This window comes from Mytilus trossulus, chromosome 10, assembly GCF_036588685.1.
Source record: "Mytilus trossulus isolate FHL-02 chromosome 10, PNRI_Mtr1.1.1.hap1, whole genome shotgun sequence".
Taxonomy (NCBI): domain Eukaryota; kingdom Metazoa; phylum Mollusca; class Bivalvia; order Mytilida; family Mytilidae; genus Mytilus; species Mytilus trossulus.
This window is the reverse complement of record NC_086382.1, coordinates 28337012-28350968: the sequence shown is the minus strand read 5'-3', so window position 1 is coordinate 28350968 and position 13957 is coordinate 28337012. Positions and strand designations below refer to the sequence as shown.

The window sequence follows — 13957 nt, the reverse complement described above, 5'->3', positions numbered from 1 at the left end:
AAGGAGAATTATAGAATAAAAAAATAACAATTTAAGATAGATAATATTGTGGAAAATAATTCTTTGTCAAATAATAAGAAACAAAAATAAAATGTAGAACTTATTTTTTTTAGATCAGTTCTTTAAGGAAATGAAATGAAAAACAATAGGTAACTTGTTCTTGTTTTCCTGCTGTTATATCAAACAGTAGGCCCAAGACCACAATTAATGACCCCGCTTTTAGTTGTCCACGAATATAGTTCCTTTTAATTAGAGTGTATTTTTCTTTAATTTTTTTAAAAGGTGAAATAAATTTTTGGATAATGTATTTTAACTGATTTTGATATGGAATGAGTGATTAGGCCAAGTGCAAAAAGGTGATATTTACAGTTTTCGGAACATCTCTTGACTTGTCAATAGGGGTATGGATGTGTATTGGCTAAATTTGTAAAAGTGATTGTTTTAATCTTTCTAAATTTTGGATATATATTTGGACTAGGACTATACATTACACACACAAAAAATTTGACAAAAGTGCATGGTGCAATTTTTTTAATGATGCAAAAGGTTATAAAGAACTGATAGAGGAATTAATTGTTGTCTGTGGCCAGTAGAAAGTTATATTATCTCCACTTGATTTTTTAAAGCAAATGCTCAAAAGTTATCTCCCTTACTCCAATCTTTGAAAAATTCTTTTGGTTCATGAATTATTGAAAATAATGTTATACTGCATAGGTATCTTATTTATATAAATAAAATATTTTCAAGCAAGTGCATGTTTATTAAAGAAACAATTACAAATTCTCAGTTTTGTGGAAATGTTTGAAGACAAATGTAACAGGAAACAAATTTAGGATTGAACCACCGTAGATGCTCAGGTAAAAAGTGCCTATCTAGCTCAAAGTATAACAAGTCTTTCTGCTTTTATCAAAGTACCTGTAGTTTTGTTCCCAAAGCAAGTTATTAAACATTTAAACCTTTGTTTTGAAAAATCATTTATTTTTAGTTTTGCATGACAAATTTATAATCTGAATTCTAATACACAATTATGTATCTAATTACTCATACTGAATGCATGTTTAAATTTTTAAATTGAAAGTGAAATAGCTTTTACAATTATAGAGTATGGTGTACATACAAAACATATATACATAAATATGAATGTTTAAATGGACATCTATGAGAAAACCATGCAGATGGTGCTCCATGCAAAGTTGTTTGATTTTGATAAAACTTTGCTGACATGTTCAGGTTGACCTTATATGAAAGTCATGCAAGTTTGAAGCTCTTAAAAGATGGAGACAGCAAATATAAAAAAAAATATTTATTGTTTTTGATTGCATAAAAGTATAAAATATCCTGTAAACTTACAATGTTGCTTGAAAAACTAAGTAATTTGAAAAAAAAATAATGTTTGTGCATTTATGAAGCATTTGTGTATAACAAAGCATCTTTATTCTATGATAATTTGTTATTTAAGTTCCTAAATATTGGAGTATATAATCATGTATAAATTATGATTATTATACCCCAGCTTTAAAAAAGGGGGGGTATACTGTTTTACCTCTGTCTGTCCTTCCGTCAGTCCGTCCGTCCCATGAATATTTTTCGTCGCATTTTTCTCAGGAATTACAATACAAGGATTTCTGAAATTTGGTTTCAGGGTTTATCTAAGTCAGCTATTCCGTGTGATGCGTTTTCAGATTGATCACTTGACAACTTCCTGTTTACCGAACACTTGTATGATTTTACACATGATAGCCAAGTTGAAAATTTTCATCACATTTTTCTGAGGAACTACAATACAAGGATTTCAGAAATTTGGTTTCAGGGTTTATCTAAGTCAGCTATACTGTGTGATGCGTTTTCAGATTGATCACTTGACAACTTCCTGTTTACCGAACACTTGTATGATTTTACACATGATAGCCAAGTTGAAAATTTTCATCACATTTTTTTCAGGAACTAAAATACAAGGATTTCTGAAATTTGGTTTCAGGATTTATATATAAGTCAGCTATACCGTGTGATGCGTTTTCAGATTCATCACTCGACAACTTCCTGTTTACCGAACACTTGCATATTCTTACACTATTAATATTATCCACTTGCGGCGGGGGTATCATCAGTGAGCAGTAGCTCGCGGTTTCACATGTTATTTCTGTAAAGAGACGATAGAGAGAGTGTTGTTATCTTAGTTTCGGTGTCCGTTAAGTTAATGTAGAATGGTGTTTACATAATATTCAGAACTAAACAAAGTTGTGTGTGAAAGGTTCTGTTCATTTGAGTCATTGAAAATTATTCCATGTAAAATGTTATCACTATATTCAAGACATTACTAAAGTATATTATTTCAGATTATTTGTGATATAACGTTGTATAAGAAAAGGTTGTATATCATGTAAACAGGTCATATACCGTGGATTTATTAATATTCCTTTGATCTCCAAATTTTCATGATTTTGTGGGTACAGATTTACCATGAATCTAAATGTTTAACAAATGCAATATTTCCATTGGCCTGTATGTAGACTTTAGCAACAGCCATTTTTTTTTTTTTTTTTTGGATTCGAGCGTTACTGATGAGTCTTTTGTTGATGAAACGCGCGTCTGGCGTATATATAAAATTAAGTCCTGGTATCTATGATGAGTTTATTTAGATAACCTTAACAGTGACTGTTTTCTCAATCCACGAAAATAAATGAATCCACTGTATGATGACTTACGATTTCATCCCTGTGTCCATTTCTTTCCATGTGACGTGGATGTAGGAAGTAATTGTTTAACTCATTTACAGCTAACTCTTCTAACTGAAATAAGGTGGATTCATGAGTTTTTGTGGGTACCGATTTTTGTGGATTGAAAAACTATAACTGTCTTAAATATTTTATTTGTTTTTTTCCAAAGGGTGCATACAAGTCATAGAACATTTAACTTTCTTTTGAACATTTATGGTTCATCTTCACCCACAAATCCACACTACTTGAATCTTGAATCTGAAATTTGCAAATTATAATTTGATTTAAAATTTTGTCATTTTGTCTAAACATCTTAATATACAACTTTGGCAACTTAAATAGACATTTAGTTTGGAGGCTGACCAAGGGAATTAAAGTTATATGAACTCTTTCTTATTGTACATATGTGTGTGTATTTTGAGAGAAAATAATGAATTTTGTTTGAAAAATATATTTGGTTAAATTGTTGATAAGTGAATATCATTCATAACCAAAGCTGTGATTATTTCTACAGTAAACCATGTTGTAATTTACGCACTCCTTCTTGTGATAGTTTACTGTTTAGAATTGTGTTGTGAAGTTTTCAAATTTTATTTAAAGATTTTTAATCATGTCTGAAATGGAAAGCTGTTTCGTAAATTTCATCCAATTCTGCATTCAGTATTAATTTTTTTGTAATATTTTTTTAAGTCTTATGGAAGAGCAAGACATCTGCTGGTATATGACTTTTTGACAAAATAAATGTTTCAACTATGCATGCATTAAGAAAAGACAAAACATCAGGAAAGAAACCTAAAATAAAAAACTAAAAAATGTGATGTAATTTAAGCTAGACCAATAATGACAGGCAAATAATCCAACTTATTGATCCTTGTAAAGTTTGTTGTTAAAAAAAGTTGATGTTTGGAGATGACTTTGCTCAGTTGCAAGAATTTGTGTCTGTTTCTTTGTCTTTTTGAACAATTTAAATATATTTAAAACTAAGGTATTAAAAAGGAAGCACATTTTTACTGAAATTGCAGAATAGAATATAAGAGTTGTTAAACCTTGAAAGAGCTAGGAAGTGAAATATTCTAAAAAACAAAATTTTAAGATTTTCTTAAAGGGAGGTAATTCTGAGGACATCACATTAAATAACTTTTTTCATTTGTAGGGAAAATACATTCTCATGTTCACAATCAAATATTAAAATTGTAAGCATGAAAAATTCATTTTACAATTAAAAAAGCTTTGTATATTTTACTGAAGCTTACTTTTGAATTTTATATCAATTTATAACTCCTATCCAAAATCAACACATGGTCAATCACTTGGGGTCTTGCACACAATTATAATAAAATTTTTGAATTTAACATCTTTTTTCAGTTTGCTAAATCAGTTTGTATTCATTGTATCATCTTGCATATGGTTTTTTGCCTTGAAAGAAGAGTGATAAAGGCAATTAGCATAAACTTCAAAAAGTCTGTAGAATTGGATGAAATTATTAGTATTAAAAAAGTTACTGGTGATTGTAAGAAAACCTGTATGTATGGATATACCTGATTGAATATAGAATGTTTCTGTTTGAAATCCAGGTCAGTAGGGAAAATGTCATATTTGTTATCATTAAAAAATATTTTATTTACTTGTTTATTTTTATGCCCTATTGAGAGCAGGAGAGCATCCAAAAAGTGTAAACAAAGATGTTGCATTCATCATTAAAAACCAGGACTTGGAAGAAAGACAGACACAACTAAGTTGGAAAAAAAAATAAAGTCCACAAAACCTTAGACTGAAAATTGAAGATTTAAACAACACAAGCCCTATCTAGAATGAGGCAGGATTGCCGATTTTTTGTAAGCGTGAAAAGTGAAAGTCAAATTATTGTGTCGTGTCGGGAATCTGACAAATCAGTAAGCGGGATCCGGGATCGGAACCCCCCAATAGAATAGCCTTTAAAAAACACTCATATTTATTTTGAACTGAAACTGCATGTTATGTTCATAACACTTTGGTGGTTGATAAACTAAAATTTTAAGTTAATACATTATAGACCTAAATTTTAACATCATTTAATAATGTATCTAAATAATATTACCACCTTGTAAGATTTGCAACTACCTATCAAATACCTGAGATACATTTGAATGCAAGATTTTTTTTATAAATTCTTTGAAGTATTATGATATAATAGTATAATCATGTCAGATCATTTCAATGGATGTTACATCTAACAGGCTTTTTTTCTTCTTATTTTAAATCTTTTAAGTATTACCTTTATTTATCGTTAAATAAGAGGATCTTCAAAGATCAGTGTTACTTTAAATTATTAGAAAAAAGATGCCCTGTGGAGATTGCTTAATGCAGTTATTCTTCTTTCATAATTTTTTTCACCCCTGTGTTATTTGATTACAGTATATATTTCTACAAGTCATTGCCAAAGGTTGTTGTCCATGACCCTTTTTCTCCTTTTTTCTCTTTTTACCGCCTTTTTTCATTTTCCAATCCATTTTACTTTTGAGTAATTAAATTTGTTTAGAGCTATTTTCCTAATGCATGTAGTTAATAAAATTGTTGTGCTTGCCTGCTTTTTTGTATAAATGATGTCCCAAGCCTCCAATACTGAATTAAGCCCTGCTTATATTTTGATTGCAGATGTCTATCTAACTTACAAATTTGAGCAAACATTTAAACTAACAAAAAAGCAAGCCAACGAAACCTTCAACCTACATGCATTAGGAAAATAGCTGTAAACTAAAAAAAAGATCTCTGAGATGTAATTTCATTAACTGTATTCTGTGTATGCATATATTACTACAAATAACGTAATCCAGGAAGAAAGAAACGTTTGAACAATTCCAAAAATGCTTGATGATAAATTTCCTTTAAAAATAAAAAAGTCATAGAAATATACCCATTTTTTTTTCAGGGAAAAAAATAGGAACAAAGAAACCCTTAAATAATATTAAAAATGCTTGCTAGGCAAATCAATATCCAATTCAATTGAAACAGTTGTATATTTTTTTCTCTCAATAAGAACATCAACAGCCTTGTTAGTACAGCTAACTTATACCATATTATATCATTTGATACTCCTCTGCATACATGCAAGGTTAACTAATATGCGTGACACAAGTCATACAATTTAAAATTGCTATTAGTTTTTTTAGGAAAATTCTTTCATTTGTATTCACAGTGTTGACAAAGAAACAATTGATGATTTTTTCGCTCTTATGAATTAAGATACTGTTTTACCCAATCCTTAGATTCAGGTTTAAAATAAGTATGTTAAATTCTGGGTAGGCTTACATCTGAGTTTAAAGTGACTCATAAAAGAGATATCAATTAGCAAATTTGTTTCTACTAATGACTGATCATACTAACAATACTCTTTGTGTATTAGGCCAAATAAAAAAATATGTGTGTTTCCTATTTCCATACCTACCCTATAGAAGAGGGATGAAAGATACCAAAGGGACAATCAAACTCATAAATCTAAAACAAACTGACAACGCCTTGGCTAAAAATGAAAAAGACAAACAGACAAACAATAGTACATATGACATAACATAGAAAACCAAAGAATAAACAACACAAACCCCACCAAAAACTAGGGGTGAAGTCAGGTGCTCCAGAAGGGTAAGCAGATCCTGCTCCACATGTGGCACCCGTCGTGTTGCTATAGTTTACCTTAAGAAATAGCCTACCTTAAAGTGTTTGTGTTCATTTTTCAATAAGCACTGCTAAAGCCAAAAATTCTCTCCCATAAACTCAGTGTAAAAAAAAAAAAAAACATACCAACCTACCCTATTTATTTGCAAAGATGTAATAGGAGACACACATAATAATTTATTTGGCCTTAGATAAGATGATGTTATCCTGGACCTTTCTAATACCATTTTCATGCACCTTTGTAATTTTCTATTTAACTAAAATGATTTGTTTTTCTCAAATATAAAAGCAATAGTTTGATATGTCAGTTATGAAGTAGAGGATAATTATGAATGAAAAAAATAAAATATTGTTGTTCTTTGATTGGTTATTAGACAAATTAAGGGGTAAACCTAAGAACATGGGGAGGAGACATATTAAGAAAGAGTAATAGAGAAGTGACATTGAGCCCTAGAATGATAAAAGAATCTAAGGGGTAAGATCGGGTTACTACCGACCGTGCAAGGGCTGTATAGCCAGTCAAGGTCGTTAAAAACTTCCTTTTGTTATCGGGTTACTGGAAGCTTACAGCATTACTTATAAATATATTAATATTTAAAAAGACAACATGTAAATGTGCCAGTCCAAAGCCAGGATCAAACCTTAGTCTTTAGTTGTTTGCAGAGGAGATATCCAATGTGCCTCAAGTTGAAGTCCACTTGAACTATATAATATATGATTACTCACTGCTGGAAATTAAATTTTATCCAGCTCAACATGTTGGGCATTTTTAAAACACAGTTCATTATCATATCACATTTATCATGTTCTTATCGGACGTCCTGATATTCATGTAATTCTGCCACTGGCTGTTGAACCTATCCAATCTGCGCTTCATCATCATTATATTTTCACGTTATTGACCTTTGATGATGATTTTTGTGGATCCTGTAACTTTTGTCGCAAAATCAAGACATAACGAACATTCAGTCCGTAGTCAGTGTTATCGACGGCGAAGTCCACAAATATTCACTCTGTGGTTAAAGTTAAAGTTTTGAATTTTTAACAACTTTCTTAACTATCCTTTATTTCTATCAAACTTTGACAGAAGTAAGATAGTACCCAGTAGTCAATTTTGCCAAACAGTCCTTTATATCCGTGAGGGCCCTCATGGGGTTTTTGATTATGTGATTACTTGGCAGTTTTTTTAATGATTATTTGATTATTTGATTACCTAGGACTGTATTTTTAGTTTATGATTATTTGATTACTAAAGATAAGCAAATATTTAATGATTATGTGATTATATTGGCAAAAAAATGGTGATTATGTGATTACTAGGACCCCCCCATGAGGGGCCTCATCCGTATTTGTATGTATATAAAATGGATTTTTTTCAGTTAACCGTATGTTCACTCTTCAGTACATATACAGTGGAGGATCCATATATTTCAATAAGGGAGGGCCCAATGACTGTTTAAGAGGGGGTCCAACTCCATTTCATGCTTCAGTGATTCCCTATAGAATCGACCAAATTTTTCCCACAAAAGGGAGGTGGTTGCAGGGCACTCTGGTCCCCATAAATCCTCCTCAGATATAACTTAAAACATTAACTATATACACAAAGACTGTTATATCGTCAATAATTTTCTTATAAAAATTAATTTGCATTTTGTGATGTAGAAAAGGAAGAAAAGAAATATTGTATTGCATATTTATTTCTCTGGAAAACACCTGCAAGCGTATACTCACTTTTACTATATATTAAAAGAGCTTATTTCTGGATAACAAGTTAAAATTGGTATTTATTTATTAAAGCTCCTATGAGCCTCAAGTTTTGAATAGCAAATTTACATTTTAATCACTGTAGTACAGTTAACCTGGGACATAGTTAGCATAAAAAATATACCTCCAGTGAGTAATTAATCTTTTTTTTTTTTATCAAATTCAAAAGTTAAACTGAAAGGTCATGTAAATCATTGTAAATAGTAAACAGTTATAAGTTACAATAGTTTACAACTGAGACGATAACAGGTATGTTTGGCTTTTACCTGCGTGCTTCAAATACATTTCGCTTCCCTTTATTTTGAAGACCCGCCCACAAGGATGACCACATGTGGTTTTTACTGTGACGTCGTTTTGTCAATTTCTCAAATATGTAAAGCATGGTCAAGTTGGAATAAATGTAAGATGTGAAAAGATGAATTTAACGAAATTAACAGAATGACAGGGATTTTCAATATGTTTTGGATTAAGTTCTATAATTTATACACGGAAAAAAATATTACAAAAGATGAAATTCTGTGGTTAAAGTGGTTTTACAGTGTGAGAACTGCCGGGTAAACATGACCCCAATACACAGGAATTTATATCAAATATTTTTTACAACACTGTTTATTTTCTTCGGCGACGTAGAATCTTATTCAGGTAAGATAATGTTTACATATTTAATTTAGTTTATTTGTTTACCAATTATTGATTATAGTTGATCAAAAGGAATTAGTTACACAGTTTTACTACTTTTCACATGAAACCACTAGGTAGATAAAAGTATGTTGCGGTTAAAAGATCAAAGGACCCAGGTAAACATGGATTAACTACTGAAGAAAAAAAAGGGTATACGAAATGTTATTGCCCAAATATGTTTTTGTAGTGTACTTTGTCAGAATAAATAAACTATTTTACATGTTTGATAATTTGTTGCTTAAATATTATACTGTCATGACTGTGTGTACTTTCTCAAAATTAATAAACTATTTTACACATTTGTTACATAGTAGCTAAATCGACTTCAATTTTTTACTGTACATCTTTAAACACCTGCATAATTCAACTATGATCATTAAATACTATGATATTGTTTAAAGATAACACCTGAACACTGTTGTAATTATTTAAAATCTTAAAAAATACTATTAGCCTAATTTCATACTTGTCACCAACTTTTAAATATTCCACCTTAATTAAGTTACATCTGTCAAATTTGATTTGTAAGAAACATTAAATTATCATTAATTATTAAATTCATCTGATGACAAAAGGCCATTGGACATTAATATTGACCATTATATATTCAAAATATTGATTTATTTCTATTTTAATATAGTTATAAAAGTATCCCTTTAACATGCTGTCAAAAAGGTTTCAAGTTTTCAATTAGAAAATTAATTTACTGGTCATTTCATTATAATTGAGGCAATTTACTGGACAATAAGATAGCAAGAATTTTATAGTTTATTTTTTGGGGTGAATTGATGGTGTGGGATTTTGTGTCATTTTTCTCACATTATACATAGGTAATCCAATCTTGCAAAATTGACCGATAATTTATTATGGGTTTTAAAAGGTGTCAGAGTATCCTGATATTTGAAGAATTTTGATTTTGCAAATCCTCAAGCACTGTTTAATGAGTCCCTGCTATCAAAATAGGCAGTGTTTGTCTTATATTTATTATTTTCGACTAGACTAAGAAATATAGAATTTTGATTGCAAATTCACAAGTACTATATAATGAGTCCCTGTCATCAATCTAGGCAGTGTTTGTCTTATATTTTTTTTTTTTGACTAGACTAAGAAATATAAACACCTTGTTTAATGATTTCCTAAATGTACTTATAAGTGCTTTAATCCTTTGATCCCGAGAAAATCTCATTATGTCAGGTGACTTTAAGACTTGACATTTGTAAAATATGTATACAACATGTATATATACAATTTGATTCAGACTGTTTATGTAACCTTTTATAATTTTTGTGTAATAAATTCATGAAAATTTATTGTGTTGTGTCAGGCGTGAACATGTGAAGGGGCATGTATTAATGCCCTTTCTTGTAACGCTAATGTCATTTTAATATGAAGATATATTCTTAACTTAATACTTTGTACTGAAATAAACTTGGTTTATTGAATTTTTTTCTTTAGCTTTTATTGTGCTCTTGGTTGTAAAACGCTGTCGAGGTGTGAATAAATATCTTGTTTGTTTGTATACATATTAAACAGTATTCAGTAATAAAAATACTTGAAATTAGAAGTAATGTGAAATTTTCGAAATTATTTGAGTCATATTATTTTAATACAAAATAATTAACTAATAATTTTATACGAAAGTCAAGTTACACAATAAAAGTAAAATCTTTTAGATATTAATGTTCTGGATGCTTTACAAAAAGTGAAGCATAGTTTTGAGATGATGTTAGTAAAAAGAAAAGACATAAAATTTGGAGGTAAACACCTTGATTTTAAAGGAATACACTTAAAAAATATATAGACAGCCTAAGAAAAACAAGATATTTTAATACAACTTTCCTTTCTGAGTTTCATACATCATAATTATTCATAAGTCCAAACATTCCTGTAATAATTTGAAGTGTTCAGCATAATGGCTTACATTTGAAGGTGAACTCCTTATTGGAGTTATTTCCCTTTAGTGATGGATTTTACCAGTTTTAAAACTGAATCAGATAGAAAGGAGCTTTAAATGGAAAAGTGATTAACAAGAAAATTTCTTCAAACACATCAAATTGCTGAATTCATCTGTTTACTCCTTATACAAGTTATTGCCATTAATAGATAGAGATAAACTTTAAATTGAAAATCCCACGATGAGCAAGATCATGAAGATCAATAAAAAATAAATTTTAGTCATGAATTAGATTCTAATCAAGTGGCCGATACAGTCAGGACCCCCTTCGTTTTGGACAATCAATGCATTTGAATGGGGACATATGGTTGGTACACACATCCCTTATATCCTGGGTTTGCAACCCCCTTTTGAGATGTCTGGATCTGCCCCTGCCACATTTGTCAAACATTTATTGTATAAAAGTTCAGGACATCTGTGTTACATGTACTAAGAAATATAAATTAAAAAAAAATGTTGGCATGTATTGATGACTTTATTGTTGTCACTTTTTGACAATTGCAACATGCACATACTTTGATTTATATGTGCATGTGCATAAATGGAAATCTCTGTACATGCATATCAATAATTTGCATTAATTGATTCACTCACTCGGAACATATATATTTATAACCCGAATAATGTCAGTCGTTTTATTTCGCCATTCTCCTACTTATCTCCGATTGCTACTTTGCTCTATAGGCTTTAGGCCACTAGGGGGCTCAGAATTTCTAGAGTCACTTATATATGTTGGATATACTGTTCCCTGATTGATTAAAGTCTTCTGATAACAAAAGTTGAGCCCTAAAATTTAAAACTACATGTTTTCACATACTAAAAGAAAAAATATTTTTTAAGTGTCATATATATTTTTATATAACAAGAAAAAGCTAAAAGTTTTAAAGATCCATTAGCAAACTTACTCATGTTATTTAATGGTTCTTAATAATTAAAACTCAATACATAACTAAAATGTTATAATCAAAATGTCCAAGGAATCAATAGTTATTGACAATATCATCACATGTAACCACCTAATGTGTATTTAGTCAAGATTAAAACGTATGGAATGTTGTGTATTTATTGGATAAAACAGATAAAGTGACCATTGTAAACAAATGTAGACATGTGGTCATTTGATAGTGGACATGTAGGTATGAATGAAAAATACTCAGGCAGATTAATGTAAAAATTAGCCCCCAGACTGGACCAGTTGTATTTACTAGGAGTTCTTTGAGACATTTAGGAACCAGTCTAATACTTTAATTCTAAAAGATAAATCCTTGACTTAAGTAATTGGTTTTGAAAATAGTGTAGTGTATAACTTGGATGAATGAACCTCTTAAAATTACTCCTGACTGAATTAAATATTTCTTTATGAATGAGTATGGCATGTATGGAGGAGGGATAGGACCTTTATCGGGACTCCGTGATTGGGTGTTTTTAAGCTCAGATTTGGGGATTGACCCTTTCGGGATCTGGGAATTCTTTTTTTTTCAGATTTCGGGACCTCAGGATTTCGTATTTTTAAGCCCAGGATTTCGGGATTTCGTGTTTTTAAGTCTGGGATTTCTCGATCAGGACCCCTCCTATCCCCCCTCAAGATGAGATCTTCTTCTTCCTAGTACAGGAAAGATTCCGGTGCGGGAGTGTGGAATGTCTCAGAACTGTGGTACTATGAACATGAAAATAGAGGACGAAAATTGTGATATGTATCAAATATTTGCCACAGTCCAATTACAATTAAAGTAGTATAAGTTGTAGTTAAAATGTTAAACATATTTACATTATATACAGTGGCTTAAAAATTAGCCAAACAGGATCCTTCAAATGTTTAGATACCATCTTTGAAGGATTCTAAGGATGGCAGTGGCGGATCCAGCCATTTTAAACAGGGAGGTAGTTCCAAACCCAGGACAAAGGGGGGGGGTTCTAACTATATGTTCCAATTCAAATGCATTGATCGGCCAAAAAAAAAGGAGGGACTCCAACCCCAGTATTAACCGCCCCTGGATCCGCCAATGGAAGGTGACATGCAAATTGCATCTGGGAGATCATTCCAAACAGCAAAAGTGCTTGGGGTCAACCCTTCATCATTTATACTTACTCTTTTATATGTACATACATTTGTATGTACTCCACCTCCCCTCAACTTGGAGACTTAATTCTTTCTAATGGGAGGAACTGGAAAATTTTACTCTTTTACTCTTGTAGGTGCCAGACTTGTTTTAAATCTTGGTTGAAAAAATAACCATCTTGCAATTTTTATTTATCAGGTATTATATTAATGGGTATAATACAATATAGTACAATCATTTGTAGATAAGCATCAGAGGGAGGCTTTGCATTAATCATACAACATCAAATAGAATAGAATTATCACTACTCAGCTGTGACACATATTGATCTTTTAGGTAAAACAACCTTATATGATACTATCCATACATTTGTACTTTTGTAAAATGTCCCTTTAAGGGTTTTATAGTTAAGAACAAATAGTCATGAACAAAAGAGAAAAAAAGGGGTGGGATGGGGGGTAGATCTTTTTTGCCAAAATTGATGTTTAAATATAAATGAGGATGGTTTCAAAATAGAGAAGGTTTCGTACCTATGGTGTCAGTGGCTGATTCATAAAGAACCTTTTTAGCTACAATTAATCATAGTGTATTTGAATGGGGAAATATAGTTGGAACCCCCTTTTAAAAATGGCTGGAATAAGGTATGAAGATGCAGGACACATCAATTTATCTAAACAAATCTCCCTCTGAAACATGAAAAGATTTTAAATATTTGTTAATTTATCTTATATTTTGGGTTTGAAAGTCCATGTACATACAGACATGACAGATAAATCTAAAAGTTTACAATAACACCGTGATTATTCTCACTTAAAGTATGCATTGTATACTTTTAAAAATCTCTCGCTTTTACAAATATTTTACAAACTCTTAAAATTAAAAGAAAACAAATCTTGAATATCATGGTATAAAAGTTCTCAGCAAAAATGGTCTAGATCATTTTTGTTTTTAAAGTGGAGTGTAATGTCAAGAGAAAATAGATCTTGAAATTGATATTTTTCTAAGTACTTTTCTTAGTTATGCAGAAGTATTATGGCGACACCTGTTTATTGACTTTTCCTTAAATCGGCAAATTTTAAATCTGTTGGTGAGATATAAATGTGTATGAAAATATCTATGCTCAGTTATTA

The 13957-nt window shown here is 30.6% G+C and overlaps 1 protein-coding gene across 4 annotated transcripts in view; it reads left to right on the top strand.

The window, feature by feature from the left end:
• The first annotated feature begins 8364 nt into the window (after positions 1 to 8364).
• Positions 8365 to 13957, top strand: part of LOC134687156 (protein eva-1-like) — a 60434-nt gene continuing 54841 nt past the window's right edge. Inside the window, exon 1 of one of the 4 annotated variants that reach the window (XM_063547191.1) lies at positions 8365 to 8774. In XM_063547191.1, the coding sequence (XP_063403261.1) occupies positions 8693 to 8774 (82 nt within the window). In that variant the 5' untranslated portion in view covers positions 8365 to 8692. Of the gene's footprint in view, positions 8775 to 8825; positions 8964 to 13957 lie in introns of those variants that run through there. The other 3 variants (XM_063547192.1, XM_063547196.1, XM_063547195.1) reach the window with 3 other exon arrangements.